Source organism: Salvelinus sp. IW2-2015, linkage group LG15, assembly GCF_002910315.2.
Source record: "Salvelinus sp. IW2-2015 linkage group LG15, ASM291031v2, whole genome shotgun sequence".
Classification (NCBI taxonomy): domain Eukaryota; kingdom Metazoa; phylum Chordata; class Actinopteri; order Salmoniformes; family Salmonidae; genus Salvelinus; species Salvelinus sp. IW2-2015.
Window position 1 is genome coordinate 41,712,877 of NC_036855.1, and position 16,490 is coordinate 41,729,366.

General features: G+C 42.7%; 1 protein-coding gene across 3 annotated transcripts in view; it reads left to right on the forward strand.

Moving 5' to 3' along the window:
* The window catches only part of rasgrf2b (Ras protein-specific guanine nucleotide-releasing factor 2b), a 221,700-nt gene that overhangs the window by 102,663 nt on the left and 102,547 nt on the right, over positions 1-16,490 (forward strand). For all 3 annotated transcript variants that reach the window (XM_024001934.2, XM_024001935.2, XM_024001936.2), the window contains exons 8-15: positions 5,899-6,092; positions 7,449-7,558; positions 7,673-7,791; positions 8,257-8,417; positions 8,669-8,735; positions 9,578-9,717; positions 10,282-10,364; positions 15,715-15,963. In XM_024001934.2, the coding sequence (XP_023857702.1) occupies positions 5,899-6,092; positions 7,449-7,558; positions 7,673-7,791; positions 8,257-8,417; positions 8,669-8,735; positions 9,578-9,717; positions 10,282-10,364; positions 15,715-15,963 (1,123 nt within the window). The remainder of the gene's footprint in view (positions 1-5,898; positions 6,093-7,448; positions 7,559-7,672; positions 7,792-8,256; positions 8,418-8,668; positions 8,736-9,577; positions 9,718-10,281; positions 10,365-15,714; positions 15,964-16,490) is intronic.

Below are 16,490 nucleotides of genomic sequence, written 5' to 3' on the forward strand. Positions count from 1 at the left end.
AAAAAGCAAGGGGCCTAAACAGCTACCCTGGGAATTCCTACTTCTACCTGCTAGAGGCTTCCATTAAAAAACACCCTCTGTGTTCTGTTAGACAAGTAGGTCTTTATCCACGTTATAGCAGGGGGTGTAAAGTCATAACACATACATTTTTCCAGCAGCATACTTTGATTGATAATGTCAAAAGCTGACCCAAAACACACCTCCAGGCTGTGTAAGGGCTATTTGAGCAAGAAGGAGAGTGATGGAGTGCTGCATCAGATGACCTGGCCTCCACAATCACCCAACCTCAACCCAATTTAAATGGTTTTGGATAAGTTGGACCACAGAGTGAAGGAAAAGCAGCCAACAAGTGCTCAGTGTATGTGGGAACTCCTTGAAGACTATTGGAAAAGCATTCCTCATGAAGCTGGTTTTTCAAAGTAGCCACCCTTTGCCTTGATGACAGCTTTGCACACGCTTGGCATTCTCTCAACCAGCTTCACCTGGAATGCTTTTCCAACTGTCTTGAAGGAGTTCCCACATATGCTGAGCACTTTTTGGCTGCTTTTCCTTCACTCTGTGTTCCAACTCATCCCAAACCATCTCAATTGGGTTGAGGTCGGGTTGAGGCCAGGTCATCTGATGCAGACATACAGACAAACTCGAAACTGAACCCTAATCCATGCCCACATGCTGGCTCACCCCTAAACCTAGCCAGAACCCTTCCACATCTTGGCTCAGCTCTTGGAGTTAGGGTTGAGCCGGGATGTAGACAAGAAGTTAGGGTTGAGCCGGGATGTGAACATGAAGATAGAGTTAGGGTTACGGTTGAGGTGGGAGTGAACATAGCATTAGGGTTATGTCATTTAGCAGACACTCTTATCCAGAGCGTTTTACAGGAGACATTAGGGTTAAGTGCCTTGCTCAGGGCACATCGACAGTTGTTTCACCTAGTCGGCTCGAGCATTCAAACTAGTGATCTTTCTGTTACTTGCCCAACGCTCTTAACTGCTAGGCCACCTGCCGCCAGGCTAAGGCCTCAACCCTAGGACATAACCCTAACCTTAATCCAATTGATTAAGGCAGACCTCACTTGAAGCCTAACCTAGAGTTAATGGGCTTTTGAGTGACATTAGCAGAAGGGTTGAGCTAAGATGTGGTGATGAGGCTAGGTTTAGCATTGAGCTGGGAGTGGACATGAACTTGGGGTTAAAGCCTCAACTCTAGACAATTCATGAATTTGCCCCTCCCCCCACCACATGGCAGAACGATAGGCTGACCTAGAGTTAGTGTGCTTTTGAGTGACATTAGCAAAATTCACGCATGGGATCGTTCAACAGACCCTCCCGATGAATGCAAGCCTACATCTGACCATGTGAAATGAACTATTCCTACAGAGAACCAGACTTTTTTCCATAGAAAAGCAATACCTACAGCCCTCACATAACTACGTATGACGCTCCCGTTGACTTCTATTGAGCTAGCTAACCGTCCTTGCAAACAACGAATCATGACCTTATAGGGATACCCTGTGTTGAGGTTCAGTTTCCTTTGGAAACAGGAAGTGTGTTAATTCATCCTCAACATAGTCCTTCGTTCTCAGTTACACAAAAACACTATCTTCCATCCTCTGCAGAACAGTCAATTCTTAACGTAAGGATTTGAAACTCAGGGCATCGTTAAAGTGTACCCATGATGCCGTCCACTGAATTTCAGCTTCCTGCGATTCATTTCGGGTCATAGGGCGGTTCAAAGGGTTAAAAAATTTGAATCTTCCCAAATGTTATATATTTGTGACTGGGGAACCCGGCATATTACATTTTAAATCAGTCGACCCAAAAGCATTTTTGACCTCTTGCAGTTCTAGAAACTAAAGAGAGCCTTGTTATGAATATTTATTTACATTTTTTGTAATATGTTTATTATTTTCCAATAGAAAAAAGACAGAGACACAAACATTGACATTCATTGTATTGTTGAATGGGATGGCAACTTTAGAGGACAAAACAAAACTTAACTCACAGATAGAATTATATAAAAAAAAWAATCCTATTAGGTGGAACATACTATAAGAAGACAGCATATATAACCATTACAAGCAGTGTAGTTAAACCAAAAATAAATACTGAGTGAATTACAGTGAAGGGGGAATAGAACATTTATTCAGTATCGGCGGCCATATTTTGTAAAACATTGGACTTCTATTGGAGGTATTGTATAGAAACTTTTCCATGTGCATTACATTCCCTAAATCCCGTAACCACATTTCAAAAGTAGTTACAGTCTCCAATTTCCAAAATTGCAATATGAGCATTTTGGCTAATAGAGTACAAAGAGAGCCAGCCTTCCCTTCCTGGTTATTCCCATCAACAGTACCAAACAGAGTGATCAATGGGTCTGGGGCTATAACTCTAACAAAGGCTTTAGATAAGTAATAAAAAATGAGAGCCCAGTAAACATGTAACTTAGGATATGTCCAAAARAAGTGGGTCAAAGTCGCCTCCTCCTGCTTGCACGTCTCACACAGTGGTGAGGTGTCTGGGAATATTTTATGCAGTTTCACTTTTGAGTAATGTAACCTGTGTATCACCTTAAACTGAATAAGGTTGTGTCTGGCATCCACTGAACTGTGGTTAATATTCCTGAGAGCTCCTACCCAGTCCTCATCTGAGATTTATGAACCAAGTTCCTGCTCCCAAGGCGTTTTAGTAGTGTAAGCGGATACCTCTATGTGGTCATAGTCTATCATAGTCTAGAGACCAACCCTTTTGAATGTGGTTTGACAAGGATAAGGCTATCTAATGTAGGATTATTTGGCTTAATGCCATACTGTGGTAATGTGTCCTTAAGAAACTGTGTTGCTGGGATGTTAAACTTACCCTGTAACTGTTGAAATGAAGCTAAATGAACATCAATGGACAAGTTATTGATTGTTGTGAGCCCCATCTCCCTCTACTGTGAAAACACCAAATCATCCAATGCAGGGTGGAAAGCATGATTCAGGCAAATGGGGATGTCAATGTATACAGTGGGTATGTTAAGAAAATACCTAATCGGTTTCCACTCGGGATCCCGAGTGGCGCAGCGGTCTGCATCAAGGCACTGCATCTTAGTGAGTCCTCTTCACAACAAAGCTCTTAGTTTCTAGAACTGCAAGACAAAAAATCGTTTGTGTAGATTGACTTCAAATTTCATATGCCGGGTCCCCCGGTCACAAATATGTACAATTTGGTAATATTCAACCGTTTTAGCCCTGCGAAACCGCCCCTATGACCCCTGTCGTGTCTTTGGCATCATTAAAACTGAAGACTTATCTTTATCAAAAATTCTCTGTAATTATTATTACGTGATTAAACTACTTAATCATGTAACTGTAATTAACTAGGAAGTCGGGGCACCAAGGAAAATATTCAGATTACAAAGTTATAATTTTCCTAATATAACTTTCAGATGTTTTAATATCTGATCACTTAGTCTTTTGATTAATGAATTATTATTTACCTCACGTTAGTCTCATTCCAAACGCCGTAAATTGTTGGTTATCTGCACGAACCCAGTCTTCACTATGAGTCATCCATACATCAATTGTCTTAAAATAATGTATTTACTAACTAAGTAATTCACAGAAATGCATCACACAAACAAACAAAATAGATATGTTTACAAAGAAATGATAGCGGATGTGGTCTAGTGGGCTAAACCGGCATGGCGGCTTGTTAGACAGAGTGATAATTATAACAATTGAAATGCTAATCCTTTGCACATGAACGCTCACTCATTCGGGAACAATTGCAATCAATATATATATTTACGGTCAGTGTGTCGTCGGGATCTCTGTTGAAAAGTTTGTTTCTGTTGGAGAGTTTGTCCYCTCTCTCTCTCTGTCGTGGTTAGAATGGATAGTTCAGAGTGACATTCATTCATTTTGTTATAGAATAGATGTTTCGGCGGTTGTCGGTCTTCGCGTTCATTGATACCGAATTCCTAGCTGCAGACTAGTAATTAATATTAAAGACTTGTTGTTATTCTGTTGGAATCGATAGTCTAAGAGTTTAACCACGTGGGATGGTTAAAAGTTAAGCAGTCTGTTCTCAAACCTTGGCCGTCTCGTTATCGAGGTAAGCTGGTCTGCAACCTTTAGCCATCTCGTAATTGAGGTGAGCTCGGTCTCCTCTCAAACCTTGGCCCTCTCGTTATCGAGGTAAGCGGGTCTGGTGATAGAAAACCCGGGTGGGGGTTTTATTCGTAAGAGCAGAAAAGGGCCTGTCCCAGGACGCCAGACCATAACTGTGCTCATGGGCGGTCCTCTAATTTAGTTCAACTCCAAAGGGAATTGGAGTTTCCTTCATTAAACAGTCCAAAATCACATTACACAATTTCACAAACAGTATCATCCTCCCTCATTCATCTTATACAACAATTAGATGTAAGCGCTATTGTATAAACAGCGTTATGGTAATGTGGCCGTATTGTCTCACATGAGTTTCACAGAATTGTACCAAACGGACCAGTTCGTAGCTGGATTCTTCACCGATCTTTTATACCTTCTCCAGAACATAAATGTAATTCGGTTCTCCAGTTCTGTGAGGTGGAAGAAATTCCTTTGTTCTCTCTATGAACTCACTCTCTCTCTATACTGTCTGGCCATGAGGCAGGATCTTCCCTAGGAATTTACGACCTCTCTGACCACAGCAGCCTGGTTGTAGGAGACAGAGAGAGATGGTGCCGAGGTAGGGGGATGGTGCTTGCGGTGTCCAAAGAGAGCAACGTCATGACACCCCCAATTAAGTCACTTCCTGTAATTAGACAGACTGAAAGGCAGACACAGACAGGCAGACAGGCAGACACAGACAGGCAGACCGACAGACACACTACAGACCCTGGTTTGATTCCAGGCTGTATCACAACCGGCTGTGATTGGGAGTCCCATAGGGCGGCGCACAATTGCCCCAACGTCGTCCGTGTTAGGGTTTGGCCGGGGCAGGCCATCATTGTAAATAAGAATTTGTTCTTAACTGACTTGCCTAGTTAAATAAAAGATAAATATCAATTTGTTTCAAAATTGAGCAGAGCTCAACAAAACACGCCTATTCCATAGCACACTCTCTACCGCCCCCCTGTTATGAATTCTGAAGAGGATATTGGTATAAAATGTCTGTCTGTCTGCCCAACTTCCTGCATGTGTCTGTCTGTCTGTCTGTCTGTCTGTGTCTGCCTGTCTGTCTGTCTAATTGCAGGAAGTGACTTAATTGGGGGTCAGAGGGGCGGTTTCACAGGACTACACAAAATATTTTTGGTCTTGCAGTTCTAGAAACGAACAGCTTTGTTATGAAGAGGATATTGGTCAAAACACACACACTCACAGACAATGCAAGACAAACTCTCCAGTCTTGCACTGACATCAAGGTCAGTTGCTCAGTGCTGACGCACATTGTTTTATAAAAAAATTGGCCTTGATGTCTTATTGCTGCCTATCTCAGGCACACAGACACACACACACACACTCATCTTATTGAAACAACGTCTCATTACTTTCTCTCGCACACACACACATACAATGGCTTGACACCCCATAATTTCTCCTCCTAAAAACCTCAACAGCCTACCGATAAGCATTACCTAGGAGACCAGCCTGTAAGGAATGGGTTCTGTAAGAGGAAAATGCGTCGAGACATGGCCAGGGACAGGCCAAACTGAACAGGCTCTAATGCTAATCTAATCTCATCTAAGCTTAGTTAATTTATTGTTCTCCCTATTTGTTATATATTTGAGTTCTATGTCTTGTATTTCTATTCAATGGAGATTCTCCATTGAATGAGATTTTTAATTCAGGACTAGGCTTAATCTGTGTCTGGGAAACCAGCCTGTCGTGTACTGTAGAATATATTTATACAGTTGTGTGTGTGTGTGCGTGTCTAGCGGACCTGTTTGACATCCTGCTGCCTATGCTGAACATCTACCAGGAGTTTGTGAGGAACCACCAGTACAGCCTGCAAGTGCTGGCCAACTGCAAGCAGAACCGAGACTTCGATAAGCTGCTGAAGCAGTATGAGGCTAATGCTGCCTGTGAGGGCAGGATGCTGGAGACCTTCCTCACATACCCCATGTTCCAGGTAACACACACACATGCATGCACATCAGTAGCGGTTCTAGCTTGGATGGCTCCCTGGGCCATACAAGCCCCCCCCAAAAAAGCACCATTCTGGACTAACTAATTTTTATTCAGACATTTGGAATACAAATAAATAATCATAACATTTAAAACAATATAAATACAAAGACTCAAATATCAAAAAGTAGTAACAAAGACAAATAGAAACAAATGTGTGGATTTGGCACTCGAGCATCAATACATTACCCATCCCCCAACACTGTCAACCAAGAGTCAAGACTAAACCAATTCACCTTGGTGTGCAGACTGGTTTTATATTATTCTTAACAATTTCGCACAAACCAGGAAAAAAATGCAACAATATGTCTGTGAAACTATATATATTCACATTATGAACGAATTGTGGTTTCTTTGGTAGCATTTTCTAGTGTGACTGATTTTACAAATTGCATTAGTACTGTACAAAGTTAGAGGTGCGCTGTTTGATAGATTCCCCCYCTCCCCCTGCCTCTGGCTTCCAGTGGGGAGACCTGAGGTCAACCTACCCCCGCCCGCCTCCCTATCTCGTACTTCTGAGTGGGAGACCTTCCCAGGCAGTGGCCTGCCTAGCTCACAAACTAGAATCAGTGCGCCCACTCCGACAAGGTTAATTGACCTACAGCCTCACACAGTGACATCATTGACGTGATGTGCAAATGAGCGATGGAAAATCAATCGCGCAAATGTGACCATTCTGATTTGTGCAACGCACACACACACACGCACGCATGCACTCACACCACCACAAACCATATGTTCTGTATCGTATATGCTGGGAGTCAGAAAGCAAGTGCAGGTGGTGAGTTTAATAATAAACGGAACATCGAACAATATAACAAACACGAGTAGCGTATAGACATGAAACACAAACAATAATGACTGGGGAAAGAACCTAAGGGGTTGCCAGATATAGGGGAGGTAATAAGTGAGGTAATGGAGTCCAGGTGTGTCTGACGTGCAGGTGCGCGTAATGATTGATACCAGGTGTGCGTAATGATGGATCCCAGGACCGGTGGTTAGTATACCGGCGACATCGAACGCCTGAGGGGAGTAGCGGTAAACGCACACGCATTCACACACGCCTGCACACATGCAACGCATGCACACACACACTCACTCCAACACACAAATACATCCTCACATACCACATGTTCTAGGTACCATACACTCTCACCTAGCAAATATCTACTTTTAGAACCCTATCTGTGGCCTTACTCATAAACATTCAAACCATAAAGTCTCAATTAAATACCTCACCCTTCTCCCAATTACACTCTATATCTCTCTCTTCCTTTCTTCCTCTATTTGTTTCTCTCAGATTCCTCGTTACATCATCACCCTGCATGAGTTGCTGGCGCACACTCCGCACGAACACGTAGAGCGCAAGAGCTTGGAGTTTGCCAAGTCCAAACTAGAGGAGCTGTCAAGGTGTGTGTTTATTTGTGGGTGTATCAATGAGTAAGAATACCTCAAAACATACAGGTATGAATTATCACGTCTTAGACATTTCATGTAGTATATCATGTTTGTGTGTGTCCTCAGGGTGATGCATGATGAGGTGAGTGATACAGAGAACATCCGTAAGAACCTGGCCATCGAGAGGATGATTGTAGAGGGATGTGATATACTACTGGACACCAGTCAGACCTTCGTCAGACAGGGTGAGCGTACACACATACACAGGTATATGCACACACATATAAGAATTCACTTACACATTCATGACACAAACCATTGTTTATGTAACAGTATTTCTCATGTCCATCTCAGTGGCCTTGTGGTTAGACTGTCCTCCCGTGATTGGAAGGTGGGGGTTCAATCCCTGGTCGAGTCATACCAAAGAGTCTAAAAATGGGACTTGATACCTCTCTGCTTGGCATTAAGGAGATTGATTGGGGGTAAGGCCCTGCGATAAACTAGCGTCCTGTCCAGGGTCTGATTTTGTACATCAAGCTGCCTCACACTACAGAAACAGGAGATGGGCAGTTCTGGCTTGGACAAGGCTTTTTTATTTTTCTCACACTCATCTCCCATCTCTCTCTCCACACCTCTCCCCACTCCTCCTGTCTCTCAACACCTCCTCTTACTCCCTCCTCCCTCTCTCCCCCGTTGCCCTCCCCCGCCAGGTTCTCTGATTCAGCTGCCGTCGGTGGAGAGGGGGAAGCTCAGTAAGGTGCGTCTGGGCTCTCTGTCTCTGAAGAAGGAAGGAGAGAGACAGTGCTTCCTGTTTACAAAACACTTTCTTATCTGCACACGCAGCTCAGGAGGCAAGCTGCACCTGCTGAAGGTGAGCCACACACACGCATGCTCATATTTACTGGCTTTAATTCTCCACCCTTTTCCAGAAGTGTGCACTCACACACTCCCGGGTTGGATTTAAAATCATATTGGTGGAATGAGTTTCCACCATTGTTAAATCCATGAGAGAATTTGTGTAATTGTACACTTTGGGAGAAAGGTGGAGAATTGGGACCTAGTCATATTATAAGCACACAAAGAAAACACAAACAGTCAATGACCTCGGACCTCTCTCTGCAGCAAGGTGGAGTCCTGTCTCTAATAGAATGTACCCTCATAGAAGAAACAGAGACCAGTGACGACGACTGTGAGTAAATTGTGTGTTAACCAACCCCAGTCCTTTAGATCTATGCAGTGTCTCAGACAGGCTCATTAAGTCTCTGTCTCCATACAGGTTAATTAGTGTCCAAAGATAAGTGTCCACAGATAAAGCTCTGGCTGACCCTCACATCCCTTCAAATACCAGCTAACAGCCTTCCCTTTAAATGACATTCATGCTGATCCTATGACATCGCCATTAATCTTACAGAGGGGTCTTTTCGCTCACAGACTTCCAGGGAAGGAACTTTGAGTGACACACACACACACATGTAACCGATGTGAAATGGCTAGCTAGCATCACTCGCTTTGAGACCTTGAAGTAGTGGTTCCCCTTGCTCTGCGGTGGGTAACGATGCTTCGTGGGTGACTGTTGTTGATGTGTGCAGCGGGTCCCCACGAACCAGGGATAGTATAAGTTATACTGGTACATTGATGCTGTTGATCCGGGCACGGCACCAATGTAACAGTATAACTTTGGTCTGTCCCCTCGGGCGCGAACCAAGGACCCTCTGCACACATCAACAACAGTCACCAACGAAGCATCGTTACCCATCGGGGAACCACTACTTCAAGGTCTCAAAGCGAGTGACGTCACCGTTTGAAAGGCTATTAGCGCGCACCACCGCTAACTAGCTAGCCATTTCACATCGGTTACATTCACCCCCCTTCGGTTACACACACACACACACTACAGGGGTAAATGAAGTGGACCAGCTTATATCTTATTCATGTATTAATCTTTATCTCGTGTCATACCAAAATACATTGTCACCCTAGGTGACCCAATCTTCTCATTTTCTTTCTCACTCTCCCTTCCCTTCTTTTTAGCGAGGTCCAGTGGTGGTCAGGTATTTGGTCAGTTGGACTTTAAGCTGATCATCGAGCCATCTGACTCTCCCTCCTTCACTGTAGTCTTGTTGGCTCCCTCACGACAGGAGAAAGCTGCCTGGACCAGCGACATCAGCCAGGTAACTAACTAACTAACTCTTTTCACTTTCACTTTCTCTTTCTCTCTCTCTTCTCTTTCTCTCTCTTTCTCTTTCTCTTTCTCTCTTTCTCTTCTTGGAATAATAACCGAACAACAAAAAGTTCAAACAGCCCCGTGTGTTTCCCTCTGGGTATCCCATGAGGCTTTGCTGTGAGTAAACAGAGTGGTTGGTTCCCCAGGGGTCAAACCCTGGTTTGTGCTTGGCTCATCCCCTTTAACCCAGTGTTCCCCCTACATACACGCACACACACACATGCATGCACACACACACACACACATGCATGCACACACACACACACACTGCACCTCCTCTGAGGCTTGGCTTGATTCTAAACAAAGATTAGGTCAAAGGAAAAGCTTTAATAACAATATATCTTTCTTTAGGGTTTGGATACATTTCTTGTAAACCATAATTACATACGACATGTTAGGATGTTGCTAATATATCAGATTGAGGTTTAGATTGATCTTTCGCTCCACTTATCTGCACTAACACTCTCCCTCTCCTCCCTTTCCCTCTATCTCTCTCGCCCTCTCTCTCTAGTGTATCGATAATATCCGCTGCAATGGTTTGATGACTAGTGTATTCGAGGAGAACTCCAAAGTCACCGTGCCTCACATGATCAAGTAAGAGCGCCCACATACAGTTGAAGTCAGAAGTTTACATACACCTTAGCCAAATACATTTAAACTCAGTTTTTCACAATTCCTGACATTTAACCCAAGTAAATATTCCCTGTTTTAGGTCAGTTAGGATCACCACTTTATTTTAAGAATGTGAAATGTCAGAATAATAATAGAGAGAATGATTTATTTCAGCTTTTATTTCTTCCATCACATTCCCAGTGGGTCAGAAGTTTACATACACTCAATTAGTATTTGGTAGCATTGCCTTTAAATTGTTTAACTTGGGTGAAATGTTTTGGGTAGCCTTCCACAAGCTTCCCGCAATAAGTTGGGTGAATTTTGGCCCATTCCTCCTGACAGAGCTGGTGTAACTGAGTCAGGTTTGTAGGCCTCCTAGCTCGCACACGCCTTTTCAGTTCTGCCCACAAATATTCTATAGGATTGAGGTCAGGGCTTTGTGATAGCCACTCCAATACCTTGACTTTGTTGTCCTTAAGCCATGTTGCCACAACTTTGGAAGTATGCTTGGGGTCATTGTCCATTTGGAAGACCCATTTGCAACCAAGCTTTAACTTCCTGATTGATCTCTTGAGATGTTGCTTCAGTATATCCACATAATTTTCCTCCCTCATGTAGCCATCTATTTTGTGAAGTGCACCAGTCCCTCCTGCAGCAATGCAACCCCACAACATGATGCTGCCACCCCCGTGCTTCACGGTTGGGATGGTGTTCTTCGGCTCGCAAGCCACCCCCTTTTTCCTCCAAACATAACGATTGTCATTATGGCCAAACAGTTCTATTTTTGTTTCATCAGACCAGAGGACATTTCTCCAAAAAGTATGATCTTTGTCCCCATGTGCAGTTGCAAACCGTAGTCTGGCTGTTTTATGGTGGTTTTGGAGCAGTGGCTTCTTCCTTGCTGAGCGGCCTTTCAGGTTATGTCGATATAGGACTCGTTTTACTGTGGATATAGATACGTTTGTACCTGTTTCCTCCAGCATCTTCACAAGGTCCTTTGCTGTTGTTCTGGGATTGAATTGCACTTTTCGCATCAAAGTAATTTCATCTCTAGGAGACAGAACGCGTCTCTTTCCTGAGCGGTATGACATCTGCGTGGTCCCATGGTGTTTATACTTGCGTACTATTGTTTGTACAGATGAACGTGGTACCTTCAGGCGTTTGGAAATTGCTCCCAAGGATGAACCAGACTTGCGGAGGTCTGCTGATTTCTTTTGATTTTCCCATGATGTCAAGCAAAGAGGCACTGAGTTTGAAGGTAGGCCTTGAAATACATCCACAGGTACACCTCCAATTGACTCAAATTATGTCAATTAGCCTATCAGAAGCTTCTAAAGCTTCTGGAATTTTCCAAGCTGTTTAAAGTCACAGTCAACTTAGTGTATGTAAACTTTTGACCCACTGGAATTGTGATACAGTGAGATATAAGTTAACTAATCTGTCTGTAATCAATTGTTGGAAAAATTACTTGTCATGCACGAAGTAGATGTCCTAACCAACTTGCCAAAACTATAGTTTGTTAACAAGAAATGTGTGGAGTGGTTGAAAAACGAGTTTTAATGACTCCGACCTAAGTGTATGTAAACTTCAACTGTACACTTTAACACATGCCTGTGTCTGTCATTCCTGCTTTTGCTCCAGTGTGTACGGCTTAGTTTGAACCCAGAGCTAACATATCTGAATATACCACTCAAAGTATTAATGAATAGTTGATCAGGTTTGTTACTTCTTGGCTGAAAAAAAGATCCTGCACCTCCTCCAGGCCCAAGTGTGAGGAAACACTGRCGTATTTAACACAGCTATTGTAAAAACAACTGCCTTTTTGACTGAACCTCCTTAGTTGGTGGTGGTGTTCATTTTTTTTAATGCAAATTTCTTGGCTATTTTCTTTGGACTTTGGTTGAGTAAGTAAGAATTTTGTCCACAAATGTACCAACATTTATGATACGTGGATTCCATAATGTGGTTATTTTGTTAGATGCTTCTCCCTATTAGCTGAAATCMTATTTTTTCAAAGCCATTTTAGCTATCGCGCTATCTGTTGGGTCCGAACCGATTCACAAATCATGGGAAATTGCTGCTCAATGCAGATGTTGACTCCCTCCGAGCCATGTGTGGCTAGGCAACCACCCTGCACTTGCCGGGGCAGGCCTGCTCCCTCTGTGGCTAAAGCCATTTGTATTTATTATGGATCCCCATTAGCTGATGCCAAGGCAGCAGCTACTCTTCCTGGGGTCCGGCAAAATGAAGGCAGTTATACAATTTTAAAAACATTACAATACATTCATTACAGAATTCACAACACACTAAGTGTGTGACCTCAGGCCCATACTACACTATGACTTATCTACAATGAAAAATCCACATGTATGTGTGTGTGTGTGTATGTATGCATGTGTCTGTGCCTGTTTGTGTTACTTCACAGTCCCCGCTGTTCCATAACGTGTATTTTTACCTGCTTTTTTAATCTGATTCTACTGCTTGCATCAGTTACCTGATGTGGAATAGAGTTCCATGTAGTCATGGCTCTATGTAGTACTTTGCGCCTCCCATCGTCTGTTCTGAAATTGGGGACTGTGAAGAGACCTCTGGTGGCATGTCTTGTGGGGTATGCATGGTTGTCCGAGCTGTGTGCTAGTATTTTAAACAGACAGCTCGGTACCTTCAGCTTATCAACCTCTGACAAAAACAAGTAATGAGGAAGTCAATCTCTCTTCCACTTTGAGCCATGAGAGATTGACATGCATGTCATTAATGTTAGCTCTCGGTGTACTTTTAAGGGCCAGTCGTGCTGCCCTGTTCTGAGTCAACTGCAATTTTTCAATATGCCCTTTGTGGCACCTGATCACACGACTGAACAATAGTCCAGGTGTGACAAAAACCAGGGCCTGTAGGACCTGCCTTGTTGATAGTTGTCACGCCCTGACCATAGAGAGCTGTTTATTCTCTATGTTGGTTGGGGCGTGACAGTGACTAGGGTGGGTTATCTAGGTTGGCCTGGTATGGTTCCCAATCAGAGGCAGCTGTTAATCGTTGTCTCTGATTGGGGATCATATTTAGGCCGCCATTTCCCCATTGTGCTTTGTGGGATCTTGACTATGTATAGTTGCCTGTGAGCACTATAACAGCTTCACATTGCGATTTTATTGTTTTCTTTGAGTTTCACTTCAAAATAAAGAGGACGGAACCATACCACGCTGCATCTTGGTCCACTCATTATAACGATCGTGACAATAGTGTTGTTAACTTCTCTGCGCTACGGATCCCTTTAGCGGGATCATTTTCCTAAACAACCGCTGAATTGCAGGGCGCAAAATATTACAAAACATATTTATAATCATGCAATCACAAGTGAAATATACCAAAACACAGCTTAGCTTGTTGTTAATCCACCTATCGTGTCAGATTTTGAAAATATGCTGAAAAAATGCAGCGAAAGCAATCCAAGCTTTTGTGAGTGTATCAATCAATGCTAGAACAGCTAGCCCCAAATTAGCATGGTCACGAAAGTCAGAAAAGCAATAAAATGAATCGCTTACCTTTGATAGTCTTCGGATGTTTGCACTCACGAGACTCCCAGTTACACAATAAATGTTATTTTTGTTCGATAAATATTACTTTTATAACAAAAAAACGCCATTTGGGTTGTGCGTTATGTTCAGAAAACAAAGCCTCGTTCCGTTCGACGAACATTCCAAAAAGTATCCGTAATGTTCGTAGAAACATGTAAAATGTTTTTTATAATCATTCCTCAGGTTGTTTATAACAAACATAATCGATAATATTTCAACCGGACCGTAACCTATTCAATAAAAGAGAGAAAGAAAATGGAAAATGGAGAGCTACCCCTCTCGCGTAGTCAGGTGTCCTAATCAAAGGACACCTGACTACGTTTGAAAAATCTCGCTCATTTTTCAAAATAAAAGCCTGAAACTATGTCTAAAGCCTGGTCACAGCCTGAGGAAGCCATTGGAAAAGGAATCTGGTTGATACCCCTTTAAATGGAAGAAAGACGGGCAAGGAAACACAGATTTAAAAAAATAAAAATAACTTCCGGGTTAGATTTCCCCAGGTTTTCGCCTGCAGAATCAGTTTTGTTATACTCACAGACAATATTTTGACAGTTTTGGAAACTTTGGAGTGTTTTCTATCCTAATCTGTAAATTATATGCATATTCTACGATCTGGACCTGAGAAATAGTTAGTTTACCTTGGGAACGTTATTTAAAAAAAAATAAAAAATCTGACCCCTTAGCGTCAAGAGGTTAAGAAGGCAGAGCAGCACTTTATTATGAACCTACTTCTCCCCTTCTTAGCTACTGTTGAATCAATATGTTTTGACCATGACAGTTTACAATCCAGGGTTACTCCAAGCAGTTTAGTCACCTCAACTTGCTCAATTTCCACATTATTCATTACAAGATGTAGTTTAGGATTAGGGTTTAGTGAATGATTTGTCCCAAATACAATACTTTTAGTTTTGGAAATATTTAGGACTAACTCGTTTCTTGCTACCCATTTCAAAACTAASTGCAGCTCTTTGTTAAGTGTTGGAGTCATTTCAGTCGCTGTAGTAGCTGACCTGTATTACTCAAAGCCAGTGGCATGTTGTTAGTAAAGATTGAAAAAAGCAAGGGGCCTAAACAGCTACCCTGGGGAATTCCTGCTTCTACCTGGATTATGTTTGAGAGGCTTCCATTAAAAAACACCCTCTGTGTTCTGTTAGACAAGTAGCTCTTTATCCACATTATAGCAGGGGGTGTAAAGCCATAACACATACGTTTTTCCAGAAAGACTATGATCTATAATATTAAAAGCTGCTCTGAAGTCTAACAAGACAGCCCCCAGAATTTTATCATCAATTTCTCTCAGCAAATCAGTAATTTGTGTAAGTGCCGTGCTTGGTGAGTGTCCTTCCCAATATGCGTGCCGAAAGTCTGTTGTCAATTTGTTTACTGTGAAATAGCATTGTATCTGGTCAAACACACATTTTTTCCAGAAGTTTACTAAGTGTTGGTAACATTGTGAGAAATGTGCAAACAAATATTTGTGCTATGAAACTAAATAAATACTGCACTTTGACCCACAAAACTCCTTTGACCGATTGATTTATAGTGTTGTTAGACAAAGCAAGGATAGTGAATTTCAAACCGTGATGTAGTTTTATTGGAATTTGCAGCGGTTGTCGGTAAGTAATTAATCTGCTAGCTTCTGACATGACTTACTGCAACTTTAAGTGTTTATCCATACCTAAAACTTATGTGTGAGTAATCCTAGCAATTCAATGATTAGATCACCAGTGATTGTGTGTGTGTGTGTGTCCGTCCATCAGATCTGATATGCGCCTCCATAAAGATGATGTTGACATTTGCTTCAGCAAGACACTCAACTCCTGCAAGGTCCCACAGATTCGCTACGCCAGCGTGGAGCGGCTGCTGGAAAGGCTGACGGACTTGCGCTTCCTCTCCATCGACTTCCTCAACACCTTCCTCCACACCTACCGCATCTTCACTACTGCTGCCGTGGTCATGGATAAACTGGCTGACATCTACAAGAAACCTTTCACCTCTATACCTGTCAGGTAATACACGAGAGAGAACATGCATGACATGCACACATTCACAGAAAAGCGCACACACATTTTCATGTTACAGAGGTTTGAGTTTTCTCTAAACCTCTCACCTCATTATATCTCCTGTTATTCTCTCTATCCAGTTTCATTGGTGTTTTGTGTGTGTGTTGTATGAGAGAGAGAGAGAGACTGAGTGTTTTGTGACCTTTCCACCTGGCTGTTTCAGCCCCAGAACGGAGGGTGAGTGGTGCAGGACCACTTGTGGCCCAGGGGTTAATTGCAAAGACGTATATATGTCAGACAGTGTTATGTGTGTGTGTGTGCATTTCCCTGCCCAGACCTAATGATCCTTTCAACTGGAAAGTTTGTGCCTCTTTTCCTATCTTTTTCCTGTGTCCAGCGCAGGTGTGTGTAGGCTAACTCCTGGATGAGCTCATTAACAGAGAACATAGACCAGCAACAACAGCAGAGACCCACAAACCCACACACCTACAGTATATGACAGGGTGTATTTGCTCCTAGACACTGATCTTGTC